A 15824-nucleotide genomic window follows, 5' to 3' on the forward strand; every position below is an offset into this window, starting at 1 on the left:
GTGATGCTCAGGGCACATCTTCAAGGAGCGCTCACTTCTGAGCGTAGCACAGCAACATCTCACAGCGCTGCCTGTCTTTCTACAAGAGGAGCGCTCAGCCAGGAGTGAGGAGCGGGTGGGTAGGAAGGAGCAGACGGCCCACGCCAGGCGCGCAGGTGGGGTCTGGCTGTATTCAGCGTTGTGACTGGAAAGCGGCGTTAGGAGACGGTCAGCGCTCGATCCGAGCGAGATGCGCTGGAGCCTCGCCCTGCAGCGCCTTTCAGGGATCTCTACTGCAGTCCAACCAGCTCCCGCTCCCGACCTCTTCTCACATCGGCCGCTGACGGGAACCGGCCACCCCACTCCCCTGCCTCGGGTACGGCGCGGCGCAGGGCGGGCAGGGAAGGGAAGGGAAGGGAAGGGAAGGGCAGGGCAGGGCGGCTCGCGGAGCGCCGGAGACGCAGCCGTGCCGGGGCCGGGCGGCGCCTGGGGGTGACGGGCGGGTCTAGGCCACAGCCGAGTGCGCACGCGTCAGTTCCGGCGGGGAGCGCGGCGCGGCGCGTGGGTAGGAAACGCCGCGGCGGCGGGGGAGCGGAAAATGGCGGCGGCCGCACAGCTCACGGATGAGGAGCTCTTCTCGGAGCTGAGGCGCTTCGGCTTCTCTCCGGGGCCGGTCACCGAGAGCACCCGGCCCGTCTACCTGAAGAAGCTGAAGAAGCTGCGCGAGGAGGAGCGGGCCGGGGCCCGCGGCGGCGCCAACAAGACCCGGAACAGCAACAACAATAACACAGCGGCCGGAGGCGGCGGCGCCGGGAGAGCGGGCGCGGGCGGGCGGCTGGCGGGCGCCGAGCACCCCTGCCTCTCTGGGGCCGCCGGCGGCGGGCGGAGCCGCGCAGCACCCCCTGCCGGGGGCGGCAAAGTGCTGCTGGGCTTCAGCTCGGACGAGTCGGACGCGGAGGCCGGCCCTCGCGGCCAGGCCGGCGGCAGGAGGGAGCGGGCTTCGCCCCTCTTCCGCGGCGCGAGGCCCGGCGGCGGCGGCGGCACGGCGCCCCCGGAGGAGGCGGCCCGGCGGAAGCCTGGCGCCTGGTGGGGGGCGGCGGCGGCCCGCAGAGCGGCTCCGGGCGCCTGGGAGCACGGGAACGGCGGCGAGGAGGAGAACGACGACGCGGAGGAGGAGGAGGAGAAGGGCGAGCAGCGGCGGTGGAAGAACCGGACCGTGAACGGCAGCCGGCTGCTCGCCTGCGGCGGGAACAAGTACTCCGACTCGGAGGAAGAGGAGGCGGCGGCCCGGCAGCAGGTACCGAGGGAGGAACCGGCGGCCCGCCGGCCCAGGCGGAGCCTCGGCAAGTCCGCTCCGTTCACAGCGAGCAAATGCGCTGCGGCCGGCGCTGGCGCGATGGAGACGGCTCGGGAAAGGGCCGGCGGGGGCTGCGGTGCCGGCGCGGCCGTCGCGACTGACGGGGCGGCGGGGGCGGCCGCTGCCGGGAGCCGAGACGGGGGCGGGAGCCGCGAGGAGGCGGCGGCGGGGGGAAGATGCGAGAGACCGGAGCCGGGTCCCGCCGGCCCCCGGTACCGCCTCGGCCCGACTAGGAAAGCCCCCGCCGCGCCACCCCCGGACGCGGACGGCGGTGACGGCGCCGAGCCCCCGGGCGCCGCCAGGAAGGCCACCGACAACCACGTCCTCGGCGGGGCCGCCGGCAGCCACGGCGCCGAGCCCAGGATCTATTCCGCTACCAACAGCCTCCCCCCGGGCGGGAGCGCCTCCCTCAGACTCAACCACTCCAATCATACGGGTTCAAATCACGCCTACCTGAAAAACACCTACAAGAAGAATCTCTCCGAGCCCGAGGAGGAGCTTCTCCAACAGTTCAAAAGAGAGGAGGTATCCACCACTGGAGGCTTCAGTGCACATTACCTGTCCATGTTCCTCTTAACTGCTGCATGCTTGTTCTTTCTGATACTGGGATTCACATACCTGAGAATGAGAGGTTCTGGAGTAGCTGAGGATGTGGGAGCCAACAGTAAGTATTAGGTCAAGGGGAAGGGCAGTTAATTTCTGCAACGGGATGTACTGCTGCTAATCCAACTCTGCGTTCTCAGGAGGTCCGTGCTGCACAGTTTGGGGTCCCACTGTTCTATGAATTTCCCTTTTAGGATAGAGCACACAGGAACAGACTGGCGTTCCTAAAGTGATGTAGTGAAGCTTGCTAGACATCTGGGGATAAACCCGTATCCTGATTATTCTGTGCTGTAATCTGTTGATACCTTGTTTTCTAGCATGTTTTCTTCACAAAGCAGTTTCATGTTTTGTTCAGTCTAGAAGATGCATGGTTAATAGACAATCAACGAGGTAAGGCTTCTACCCATTTCAGAGAAGATGCACATCTGGATACCTGGGATTCTTGCAGAGTGAAGGTTCCAATGTAGTCATTAAGCAATTAAGCAGGTTGCCTTTATGAATGTATGTTGAAGCTTGGGGAGCATGCTAGGCTGAGGTGTTTTTTCAGTGCTATGACAAACTTTGTGCAGACCTTGGACCTGTTATGTATTATTTTCTAATATGTGCTTTTCTTATAAATTCAGAATGAGAATGTGATTATACACTAAATACTGTTATGTTGTAGTTTGATTTTCACAGCTTTTTTTTTAAATCCTGTATTGGGGGTATCTTTAATACACGGAAACAACTTTTTGGAATGGATGTAGAAACTACTATTTTCTATTCACAAAATATATGGAGATGGAAGTGTACCATTTCCACCTAAGGAGGCACTAATATTAAAATGAAAAGTCATGCCATTGCTCATTGGGAGCAATGAAAAATTGTTTGAAAAGCTAGTTTTAGGATGTGAGACCATTAGAGGGATCTTGGAGATTCATAGAATGGCCTGGGTTGAAAAGGACCACAATGATCATCCAGTTTCAACCCCCTGCTATGTGCAGGTCACCAACCACCAGACCAGGCTGCCCAGAGCCGCGTCCAGCCTGGTCTGGTATGCATCCAGAGATGGGGCATCCACTGCCTCCTTAGGCAACCTATTCCTGTGTATTGTTCTTGCAATCACTGAGGAGAAAAATGTGGGGTGTTTCTTTATATGGATAGTAGGGTATGTGTATGGCCATGTGTGAGCACGAATACAAGCGTCTTGCATGGAATGATGCTGCTGCTAGTTTGGGATCTGCTAGAAGTTACAGGGCAGAAGTAGCAGAGAGTGTTCTTTTTGTTTTTATTTTTTTCCCTTTTAGACCTTATTCATTACATTGCAATAACTATAATAGCAGAATAGTTTTTTTTATTCTTCGTGCTTTTTGTAGGAGGTCTGGAAGCAAAGAATGCAGTGTTTAGAAAAGTCAATAGCAGCAAAGGCTATAGCATCTGCTATAGTTTCTTTGACTGTCTGCGTGGCTCTTAATAAATACTGTTCAGTCCTGTTTCTGGGAAGGTGGTGAATACTTTATTGTAGTGTGACTGTTGGGACCATACATACTCTTGTTCTGTGGTTAACTTCTGACCATACCTACATAAATGGTTTTGTGTACTGATAAGCTGTGCAGTTCCATAAGCACACATTTGCTTTTTTTTTGTGTCCTAGTCTTAAGTTCTTAAAATCCGGTTATTTTAATAGAGAAGATGAGATTTCAGCTCCCAGGGTAAACTTCCCAACTGTGACAGTCATGGTTAAAAGTTGCCCTGTCATGCTGATTGGTAAAGCTGAATGTCTCAACTATGCAGGCAACAGTAATGCTGAGAAAATAAATGCTCTGAGCTCCTTGTCTTGGGAAAAAAAATCCCTTTTGTTTTAATATGTGAACTTTCCTACAGAAATGTGGGATCACTGTTTTGAGTCTATATTGTTTTTAAAGTTGACAAGGATGGACCTAGCAAGCAGGGAATGTTCTCCTTTGCTTTTCTTTGGCTGCTCAGCCAAAGGTCTGGTGGTTCAGGGTTGCTCAGAAGTTCAATTAAACCAGTCCTTGGCCTGCTTCTGTTTGTTCTTTTATCAGAGGAACTCTAGAAAGTGGATCTTCTGAGGAAGTGTTCTGGTTTTGGCACTCACGTTTCTTCTGTCCTCCTTTCTTGCAGCCCTGGGCTTGAGGGGTAGGGCCCATTGAAAGGAAACAAACAGCCATTTTTGTGGCTAGCTTCTTGGTAGGAAGTGGAGAAGGACACAGGCTACTTTCTTCCTTTTTTTTTTTTTTTTTAATAATGTGGAGATGTGCAGGGAATTGCCTTGCACATGTGCTCAGCACATACTAATTGGAATTCCTACTTCTGGAATGTATGTGTGTGAAAAGAACACAGTGGGTCCATAGGATGGACAGGAAAGACAAGACAGGCCCTGAAAATGCATCCCTACTGGGAAGGAAACCAGTTGTCTTTGGGGTGGTTCCCTAAGCTTAGTTGAACATCATCTGAGTGAGTCCTGTAGTTCTTGAGCTTATGTATTGTTTTCTTCATAGAAGCAGAATTGATTCATGCATTTTTATTAAAAATAATAGAATAGCTCATGAAACAACTTTTCAGCTAGATAATTAGGTACTGGGTTTTTTTTTTTTTTTGTCTTTTACTTGGCTTTAGGCAAGACTTCGTTGTTTGTGAATGGTTTTATTATGAAAAGTGTTATTTTCAACTACAAACTATCACAGTTAATGTGAGAATGTAAGAAGATTGTATATAAATGTTTGTTTATTTGAGCTGCTTTTTTTCCTCCTACAGGGTGTGTTACATGACAAATTTGAGTTGTCTTGTTCTTTTTCTGATGTTAAATTCTGTCAAAATAAGGTGCTGTTTTGTGTGACACACTGAAAAACATTGCTCCCCAGCTACAGCCAGTGTTAGCACATAGGTTTGTTGGGCTGTGATGTGAGCTTAGAGGAGATGCTTGTAATGAGTGGAGGCTTGGAACAACGTACTAGGGTTGGATTTAGGCTAGGTAAAATGGAATAAGTAAAAAATGGAAAACTTCAGAAGAAGGTTGTCACATCATGCAAAATGTTGAAATGCTGTCTTATTCAGAGCTGTAAAGTACTTCAGTTTTTCTGCACGTGTGGCAGGCAGTGTTCAAAGATGAATTAGGACTGGCTTATTTTTCTATATCTAAGCTATATATGGCCACTTGAGGTAAAGTTTTTCAGCATTTAGTTATCTAAGATGCTGATAAATGTATTCTCTGTGAGGCTTTTCTTAAAATATTGAAATAAATGGTTGTAAGCTCACATAAAAGATAATGTGTGAGTAGATTGTGCTTTTGCTGTCTCTGACAGTCTTATACATGAAAAGGTTTACTTGTGCTTGACACTGGTAACTTAATTCATGTGGCTCTTGCTGTAAGATATCATGCTTACACCTGCCTTTAAATGTGATGGCACTGTATGAAATCTTGCATAATAATTTGTCAGGGAAACGGTCAATTTGACTTTTGTTTTCTTCCTAAAGGTCTTTAAATTCTGAAGAGTTCATCATCTCTTCCTATTTCATTCACTTAATTTTGTGGTGTTACTTGGAGCATCTCATGTAGCTGTTGGCACTTCTGGGAGTTAGTTACAAAGTTATTTTTCGAAGAAAATTGATGCTAAGATCAGTGGGTGTTACTTTGAGGCCTGGTATACTTTCTGGAAGGTGAGGTTATTATTGTAGGTGCTCATTAAGGCAGTAATTTCAAAGGTATGGCATTTTATGTTACTTTCATGCCCTCTGCTCCAGTACGTTGCATTGGGAGTGGTTGATGTAACAAAGAAGTGAATCTTCCATTTGAAACGTTCAGGTAGTTATTCTGTATTGTCCGAGGTTCTTAGAGAGGCTTTCGAAAGCGGGGGTCTCGTTAGTGATTTTGATCTTTCCATGTAAATTGTTAAAACATAACTGCTGGTAGCACAATCTTTAGTCTGTTCACTCTAACTTGCATTTTTGAAAGGTTAATTTAGGGAAACCTCTGGTAGTTGTCTATATTGCTAGTGGAAACTTAAGAAAATCGTAATTCGAAGGCTTTAATTCTGTTCCATTGACATTCCATTTCTTTTTTTTTTTTTTTTTTTTTTTTTTCTTTTTTAAACTTCTAAATATCTCATGTATTGAAACTTCCATGGAATTTTGTGCAGGGAATTTCATTGATTAAAAAGCTAGAGTTGCTGTGTGAAAGACAAGAGATGGACTATTAAGTACACAGATCTGCAAATTACTGCTGAAGTGCTGTGGCATTTCACAATCAACTGTTGAAACTTGGCTTGCCTTCATAGTGCCTGTATTTTAAGGAGATAGATGTTTGTACTTCCTTTGGAATATGTAAAACTAACTTGGGATGCAGGCCTTAAGAGTACTGCTGTTTGCCGACATGTGCAGGACTTTCCTTATGCCATGATTTCAGATGTTCTTTGAATGTATTTACGACATTACTGTCACAGGCTGTTTTTTTTTTTTTTTTTGTGGAGTGATGAGAAATCAGAACTGAAACTACCCACCTGGGGAGTGGGCATGCAGAAGGGCTCTAACAGGATCTGATTGCACAAGCTGTCAGAAACTAATTGAAAGTTTGTACGTGGTACTTTTCACAAAAGAATATTTGGTTTTGATGTGAGAACTGAGGGCAGTTTATGAGCTGAAAGATCTGCAACTTTTCCATGTTTATGGAGCATTGCAGAGTGCACAAAAGTGGGGAAGCAAACAGCAAACTTGTGTTTCTTCTGTTACAGCAACAGTGGTTACAGTTGAAGTCTTTTAAGGAGGAGCCCATATTACCCAAGGACATGTCCTTGGTACAGACATTTAGTGTAGCATTGTAGGAACCCCAACTTGTACTGTTTCTTAAAGTATACCAGCAGGAAAGGAGAATCATACCTGCAGTCTTTCTGTTGATGGGGTCTGCTGATGTTTCTAAAAAAACACTTGTTTTTTTACACTTGTACACTTAACACATGCTGACGTGTATTTCACGTGGGAGTACTAGGTTGCAAAACTTTGGCTTAATGCTTATTCAGCTAAGCTGTCGGGAGTGCTGGGGTTGTACCAAGCTGATCCCTGTCAGGCTTCTTGCCTTGTGCTTCAGAAATAATATGAACATGTGAATGGCAGGGCAGAGCTGCTGTTTGACAACCTTGTTTGATCAGTTGACAAAAAAAAAAAAGCTGAACAAACAAGTATATTAAGCATGTACTTTAGTTTTTTGTTAATGAAACTGCTGCTTCAAAGTCCTTTGTAATCATTGGATGTGTTCCTTAAGTGTTAAAAACTCCTGAATAACTGTGTCAATTGGAAAAAGTGCTTGTGTTTTGGGATTTGAGGTAGATTAAAGGGAGTGCGTTGACTGGTCAAGATACATTAAAAAGAAATAGTGATTTTCAGGGGATTTGTTTTGTCTAAGAAATTCCATAGCGGTATCTTTGTCCTGACTGTCCCTTCTTGGCTTCTTCTGTTTTTGCTGGGAGGTTTAGAATTGCAAGAGAAAGTGATAAAGCCTTTACCATAACTGTAATGCATGAGGATAGGGTTAGCTCTGCCTCTGATCAAAGTAACTATTCATGTCTTGTATCATGGTTACTGAAGAATTTGGATTGAGCAAAATTTGGAAAAGGGTCAGTGTACTGGTGCAGAAAAGCATACTGATGGGTGCAAGTACAGATGGGAGAACCACTGAACAACTTGCAGCAGATCTCATGCAGGTTCCTACTGTTAGGAGTTTGCTTCAGTTTATAATATTTGCTGTTGAGCCCTCCTGTAAACATAAAAAAGGATCAGGTTCTTGAATGAAAGTGGTGATGTAAAGGCTTTGCAGTTGATGTCAGAGCACAGTCTGTTCCTGGAAAATGAAGAAACAGTAAGACAAACTGGATGCTTTGACTGCATGCAGGTATGGCCTCTTTGCACAGCTGATAAGACAGCACCTGCATGTCATCTCAGTATTCCTACAGTTTCTGTGTAGGCAAATAAGTGCCTTGTGTTCACACGAACCTATTCTGAGATACTGCTGATATTCTTCCCTAGAAGCTTTGAGTAATCTTTAGAAACTTGTCAATTCAGTAAGCTCAGCCCAGGTGGAGGAATTGAAGGTATGTTGATAAGAGATGTGAAAAGTTGAATCAAGTATTTTTGAACAATTGAGCATGCTGTATGATGAGTAAGAAATAAGCTTACCATTTGTAATAAGGAAATACATTAGGGATGAGGAAGCTAAGGCACCAGCCTTCTGTATTTCACTGACGGTCGTTTTCTGTGACGTTATAATCGTCTCCCTTTCCCTGCTGCTGTGCTGTACTTCTACCCATACGTTTTAGTGCCATTTCTCATTTCTACTGTGTTTCCAGTGTGCTGTAGAGCGAAAGGATAAAGGAGCAAGTGAATGTCATACATATTAAAAGTGTAGCTGGCAAACTCAACGTGATTCTTGGGCCTAGTTTGTTGGAGAAGTGATGTAACCTTTGATGTTTTGGCAGAGAAAAATGAAGTTTTCTGCTCATCTTGTAATGCGTGTACCTTGAAAACAAGTGTCTTTTTGTAGTCTTAAATTCCATTAACTCTTTTAAATGAACTGAGTTACGCTCTGAATTGATTTAGAAGGTTGTCTTATGTGGAGAGGGGAAGAGATGGTAGGGAGGTTAAAAGAAGTTTAACGTAGAATTGAGTGGCATTAAAGCCTACTAAGTAGATCAGTTGGATTTCAGTAATGATGTGGTAGATAAGACGTATGACTTCACAAATGACTGGTTGTATACCAATTCCTTAGCCCATTTTTCTCTATTGTATAAATAGAGGTCATTTACTTAACTAAAGGTTGGAAGGCAGCATCTTAGATTGTATGTAAAACAATTGTTTTCTAAGACTGCATTTATTCACGTAGGTCTCAATACAGAGTTTATATACAGGACACATCCTGACCTTTGGAAAGGTACAGGAGCCTTTGTATTTAGGTAGCATCTTGGTTAAAGAGTCATGAGTCTACCCTTGTTAGTGCACTGAATAAGACTATTGCAAGAAGACTGTAGGGATGAATTGCACAAAACAGGCAGGTTTCTAAGGCAACATCTGGATCTTAATTTTCATTTTCTCCCCACTTTCTGTGAAGGTCAGTTGAGTACGTGGATTGCTTAGCAGAGAAGCCTTAGACTTTTCCATGCTAATGCTAATTTTGCTAATGCTTAGGTTGGCTTCTGGATGCTTTCAGTAGGTAGTGTATCAAAACCATTCACGTTAACCATCAGCCTCCTCAATTCCCATCGTGTCATTTTGTAGTTATACCACAAAACATCCCTCAGCAGACTCATTCTGTGAGACCTCTTCAGTGTCATCAGGCTGCACGACAAAGACATCTCAGGTGCAGTGTTCCCAAATGTCACGTCACATCTCTAACAAATTCAGCTCTACCTGAATGTGTTGCTTGAATAGAAATGTAGCTAAACCTGATGCAAAACCTGCTGGTAGAAATTGAGCAATGGCGAATTTACTACAAGTGAGGGGTTCCGAATAACAGAAGGTACTTTTTTTGTTACAGTTGCCTTAAAATGCTCCTGGTTGTGATATGCTTTTTTATTTTTCTTCTTTTTTTCTAATTCACAACATGTTTTCAGGGAAATGGTGAAATATTAATCATGACATTTCTGATCATCTCTGACATTTGACCTATGTCTAAAAGTTTAGTGGGCTGTTTGTTCTTGTTCAAGCAGTGTTATTCAGACAACCACAGAAGATATTTGTTAACTTTCCATTGACAGACCGAGTGGTGCATGTGTGATTAAACCCCTGAGAGGCCTCTTTCAGGCTTGGAAATCCTGTCAGATTTACTGGGGGAGAGCCAGTCTGGCTGTCCTGTTTGGGCTGTTCTTCACTCTTACAAATTCCTTGGAAGGAGTTTAGTGTTACTTTGTAAATAAGAGAAAATGATTAATGAAATTCCTCAGTGTGATATTGAAGAGTGGAGTGTGATGTCAAATTCATCAGTCTGTTTCTGTATTGGTTTGGACCTGATGTGTGAATCAAGGAAGTTTCTGGAGGTGAGAGGCATGGTGTGGTATTTTAATTTTTAAAAGAAGCTTATGCTGCCCAGGGCAGAGTTTGCCCAGCTAAGAAAATGCAGACTTCCTTCTGGACAAGAAACTAGTCTTAATTCTTATTTTTGAGTTTTTCTGTAAGCCTATGAAGTAATGCTTATCCGGGAGCAGCTCTAGATAAAGGTCTTTTTTCCTGAATAACTGTGGGAAATGGGTAGTCTGAGCTGTATCTAAAAGGGTATTTCATGTTTGCATACTTCATATTTTGTAGAGAAGAAGACAAACTTTTGTTCTGATAAACCCTTAGAATAATCTGGAACTGCTGAGAACATCTAGGAGAGCCCTAGTGCTGTATTGTCTGTACAGTGTCTTTTGAGCTACTCCTGTTTTTACACAGTGAAAACCAGAAATACCAGCTGTACTGTTAAGTACTCTTGAGAGCTGAGCCATTCAGCATGGGCAGATGTGTGTCTGACTTGGTGATCCTCAGTGTATTGTGAGCAGTGTCTTTAAATGCAATAGCCTTTTTCTTTTTTTTTTTTTTTTTAGCTTGTTCACCTTGAGCAAAGATGTGCTTTGTGTACTGTGGAATTGAACAAAGCAGCTGCTAATGTTTTCTCATTTGTAACTTGAAATATTGTTCTTTCCTTGACCTTCAGCTTTGGATGCTTTTCATGAAGAAACAATAAAATTGTGTGGATTTAGTAGGTGACACTTGAAATAGGAAAAAATAATGAGATGTTAAATCCAGATATGTTTTATTCTGCTGTATGTTCCGTTTGGCAGTAATGTCATTGCTGTGTGGGAGGATCAGACTAGAAAGAAACAATTGCATGAAAATACCAGGACATCTCATTCCCATTTTGAGGTCCAAAGGCCAAATAGGGTCTGCCTGTCCCTGTTACAAGGGAATGAATTGGTGTGTTGTGTTTTTTGCTGTTCAGAAGATGGGACTGCAGAGTTTCTTACCCAAATCTTGGCATCGTACTAGTAGCTATTACCAGCACTCATATACCAGATTCAGCACCTCAATCCGCAAGCACCTCCTTAGGCGTAGCCTTTTTAATTTAAGGAAGAAAACAACAACAACGAAACAACAACCACAAACCAATTATGATAACAAAATTGGAGGCCTCAGTTCAAACAGGCTGTTGGGCTGAGAGTGGGAGGTAAAGGTAAGCCTTAAGCCTAAGGACAGCGGTGGTGTATGGCTGTGGTAGCCTGGTTGTTCTCTTCAGATAATCAGTTCTATTTGAACCTGCCAGTTAAGCTATCAGCCAAGGGCAGGTGCTGGTGGAGGCAGAGTGGAAGGTTAGTCTTGCTTCAGCTGAGTAAAAATGAAAGTTGCTGAATATCACCCACTTCTTTCATTTTCACTCAAATGTTGCTGACCTCATCCTGGCTTCCAGCTGCACAAACTTCTGTGCCTACTGGGCAGCTTCTCTGTAGCCAGTATGGGTACTTTGGTAACCTGCCTATTGCTTTTTCTCAGAAAGCTCTTCTCTGTGGGGAGGTGAAACCCGCTAGCAGCTAAATCTGTATCACCTACACAATGGAGAGAAAGCTCTTCTTTCTCAGTAGGCTACACCAGGATACTATTCTCAGAGGTTTGCAGCTCTTTTCAGGCTGTGTATAGGTTATGAACCGTTGTTTAGCAGTTGTGCTACTTCTTTCTCTGCAGGTGCTGATAGTCAGACCAGGCTGAACTGTTTAAGGGACAAAGGCGCAGCAGAACACCACTTTTGAAAAGAAAAAATTCCCAATGTGATCTTTATCTTGAATTTGTTAATGGCTTAGCTCTTATGATTGAGGGTCTTTTAAGGATTCTTCTGTCAGTGCTCTCTGTTTGAATGTTATCTTTGGGTGCTGTAAGCTGCTCATAGTTCTGTAGCATGATACTAATTCTTTGTAACTGAAGTCTTTGGAAGAAGAGGTTGACTGTATTTTTATGTTGGACTCTCTTCAAGACAGACATCTTTCCTTTCTGCTTGTGCAAGATGAGGAGGAGTGTTTCTATGCAGATTGGCCCCTCAGGGGAATGACAGTGTATTTAATATTTAATTGCAACTTCCCAATAATTGTTAAACCTTCTGTGTTTTAATAACACTTGCATTACTGGTTTGTTCTCCAGCTTGAACTTGGGAGCTTGAGGAAAGCCAGGCAGCTTCCTAATCTGATATTTGAGCTGCTTCTGCTGCAGTGTTTTCAGGGAGGCATTTCACAGCTTCTCAATATATTTTCCATTTCAGTGTTCATTTATTGAAGTCTTGGGTTTTTCTTGACCTTACAATGTACAAGGACCTAAAATATTTGGGAGGGAGCAGAGAAGAAAGAAGAGTTAATACAGAAGCCTGTTGTGGTTCTCTTGCAGGCGAAAGTATTCTTTACCTGCTGTAAAGTTCTGGGAGGTGTCTAAAATATAATGTTTTTCCTGATAATATTTTGCAGCTGCTAATAAATGCAGCCTTAGTGTTTTCTCCTACATAAAACACTAGCCCGTAATGCAGACCATTTGTGTATATGTATGCAAGGAATGTTATACTAACAAATTTTTACTGTGCATTGCAAACACGCTTCCAAGCTTTTTTCTTTCTAATAGAACACTGAGAAGTGTTTCCTCATTGAAATATAGTGTGTTCTGTAATGCAATGTAAAAGAATGTGCGTGCAAATTCCGTTGCTATAAAACATGTACGTTAAGCATAACAAGAGCACATTAAAATGTTTATTGTACAAGTTGCTCTTCTACTGAGCGTGCTCCACTGAGAGTAATGTAAGCACAGATGAGATAGTATTAGGTGTGAAGACCAGCTTCTGGGTGGGCATGTTAACTGGAAATACTGAGGTAAGCATCTGGTGGCTTGCGCTTGATACTTCTGATGTAGCTGTACTGCAGTTGTGTAGGTGCAGAACAGTCTTTTCTGGCTGAGTTTTTCATCTCTTGACAGAAGCAGGGACTTACATTGCAGTATTACCTTCTGGTGGATATGGTTATTCTCAGGTTTGTTTCACAGTGTAGCGGCATTGATTCTGGTGTGGGTTTGTTTACCTTTTTTTATCATTATATGCCTATTTGCAGTTATTTTCAAGGTCTTCCATTCTCTTTGTAGACACAGTAACTTGCAGTGGGTGCTTTAGTACAGCAGGTTCTCACCAGTAGTACTGTTGATAGACTGGTAACACTGTAGTCAAAACTTGCTCTAAAGTCAGCACTGGTGTTTTGGCAACTGTTTAAGTTTTGGATTTATTTTATGATTTATTAGGAAAAAAAAGACAAGTGAAGTTCTTAAGAACTGACAGCCTGCTCTTCTGTTTTACTTTTCTGATGCTGGAGTATTTATAGACGTTACACACATCAAAATAATGTATCTTTTAAGCACGAAACATAGACTTTCTAGAGTTTTTATAAATAATGAAGGCACTAAAAATGGAAGTATTGTTTTTATTCAGATGAAACTCAATCACAGAATTGTAGAATGGCTTGAGTTGGAAGGGACCTCAAAGATCATTTAGTTACAACCCCCTGTGGTGGGCAGGGTTGCCAACAACTAGATCAGTCTGTCTGTGAACCCATCAAGCCACCCTTGAACAATTCCAGAAATGGGATATCCCCAGCTTATCTGGGCAGCCTGTGCCAGTGTCTCACCACCCTCTGAGAAAGGAATTTCCTCCAAACATGTAGCCTAAACATCACCTCTTTGAGTTTATATACATCCCCCCTTGTCCTGTCACTGTCTACCTGTGTAAAAAGTCTGTCCTGCGTGTAACTTCTTTCAAGTTTTGGAAGATAACAATGAGGTCACTCTGGAGCCTTCTCTTCTCCAACAATCCCAACTCCCTCAACCTTTTCTATAGGAAGGGTGCTCCAGCCCTCAAATCTAATGAGAAGCTCTCCCAAAATGCTAGTCACCTTAAACATGGACTGAATTGCTGTGGTTCTATTAATAGAATCTCTCAGTGTTCAGGTCTATGTTCACCAGTGTTTGAATAGGCAAGAATGCATTTGAATGGTTCTATGTAGGGCGATACTACTGAAATATGGAGAGTTCCCCTTCGACCCCACTTAAGAAGCAGCAAAGAACTTAAAAAAAAATATATAAATATATATATACTAAATATATATTTCATATATGTGCATATTTTATATACTTTTTATATATATATTATATTATATATATATATAATATATACATATATGTTGTTCTTTTACCTAAAATAATGAGGGCTTTGCTACTACTAGCGCAGAGAGAAAAATATCTGGGTGTCTGTCACAAAAAGATAACTTTGATTCTTTGAGAGGAGGCTTTTGTCAGAAAAGAAGTGATAATGAAGTAATTTGGTTGTTTCATCAACCCTTATCTCGCCTATTTGAGTGCAGGATTAATTCAAATGATACTGGAGAAAATTATTAATGAAAGTTCACTAAACTGATTGAGACAGCTTGAAAACTGACTTGAGCTCTGTTTTTCCTTAACATCCTTTTAGAATTCTCCTACTGCTCAAAAAGAGCGTAGCCAAGGAGTGGTCAAACTGCTGCTGTCAAGCAGCTTGTTTTCATCTTATGTACTGATTTAGAAGTACAAAAACCTGTTCTGAAGCAAAGAATATCTGTGGTGAAGGAATTGCTTGGCGTTATGTGTGACTTTGTGTCATCTTATAACAGCATGTATATTTGATCTACTCATTCAAAGTGGTTTCCACCTGAATTTAAACAATCTGGAGTTGAAGATCATAGAAAGCTTTGAGTACTGAGTAATTGCAGAGAGGAAAATAAAGGCAGGATTATTTTGTTTAAGCTGTCTGAAAGATGGAGCTCTGGAATCACGAAGGGACTGACATGTTTACTTTAAATAGAACGTACTTGTGGTAAAACATCCTCTTGGGCTTTTAAAAGGAATGCCTTCCAAGTTTGTTACAGAAAGCGTGTAGACATCCTGTTATTATGTACATCTTAGGAGCTGTAATAGTTTTTGTTTCTCCCTCCAAACTTAAAGGTTTAGGACCGTTGAGATGACATACTAGGAGCTGTCTGACACATGCATGATATGTTGCTAGGTGGGATCAGTACTTGATTTGAGTTACCAAAAATAAAATGGCTGAGCCTTTGGTTGATGTTGAAAGTACTTGAACTACAAAATTAATGACAGCTTGTTTCCAAGGCAGCACAGAGGTCTGTTTTGGATAGCAGAGCTTCCAGCATTGTTGCTTTTTTTGTTAACATTATCTGTATTTTTGTTTCGTTCTTTTTCTAATGAAGAGAAAACGAATGGAAACCCTTAGGCTATCCTCTGATTGAGCACAAGTCTTCTTTTCCAGGACAAGTTTTGGAAGAAGAAAAAAAGAAAAGTCAGACTAATACTTTGGGGTTAGTCTGTGTGTGTCTAAGTAGATGGAGAGAAAAGTAATTTTCTCTTTGTAGGGAAAATGTGCTCGCTTCTGTGGAAGTTACTGGCTTTGAACTTTGCATTGCTGTAAATTGTCTCTGAATCCTCGTGGAGATGGCATTTAGTGCTTCCTGAATTATCACATTCAGAAGTAATATTGACGGGTTTCATTCTGCAAATGTGACTTTACAACTCTTTAAAGTTGCATTGAAAAGTTGCTTTTGGTTTATAAAATCGTTGTTCTTTCAGAAGTAGACTATGAGATTACAGCGATTCTGTCAAAAATGGTAACTTGATTTTCAGTAGTGGTTCAAGAAGCAAACACAATGGTAGCGGTTTTGAGAAAGAGAATTGAGCACAAAGTGTGCTTGAGAATATGTATTTGAGAACATCCTTAGTGCTCCTTTATTTTTTGGGTAGTATCTACCTCTGTTTCCCAGCGGTGGAAAAGATGGAAGTAGAAGAGCAAAGCTGAAAAAAGTCA

At 42.9% G+C, this 15824-nt stretch overlaps 1 protein-coding gene across 1 annotated transcript in view; it reads left to right on the forward strand.

Annotated features, from left to right (window-relative positions):
- Positions 1–534: 534 nt before the first annotated feature.
- The window catches only part of LEMD3 (LEM domain containing 3), a 48649-nt gene continuing 33359 nt past the window's right edge, over positions 535–15824 (forward strand). The window contains exon 1 of the mRNA XM_042872406.1: positions 535–2000. Within this exon, the coding sequence (XP_042728340.1) occupies positions 578–2000 (1423 nt within the window). The 5' untranslated portion in view covers positions 535–577. The remainder of the gene's footprint in view (positions 2001–15824) is intronic.

This window comes from Lagopus leucura, unplaced genomic scaffold (assembly GCF_019238085.1).
Source record: "Lagopus leucura isolate 7727_CA_CO unplaced genomic scaffold, USGS_WTPT01 Super-Scaffold_100008, whole genome shotgun sequence".
Lineage (NCBI taxonomy): Eukaryota > Metazoa > Chordata > Aves > Galliformes > Phasianidae > Lagopus > Lagopus leucura.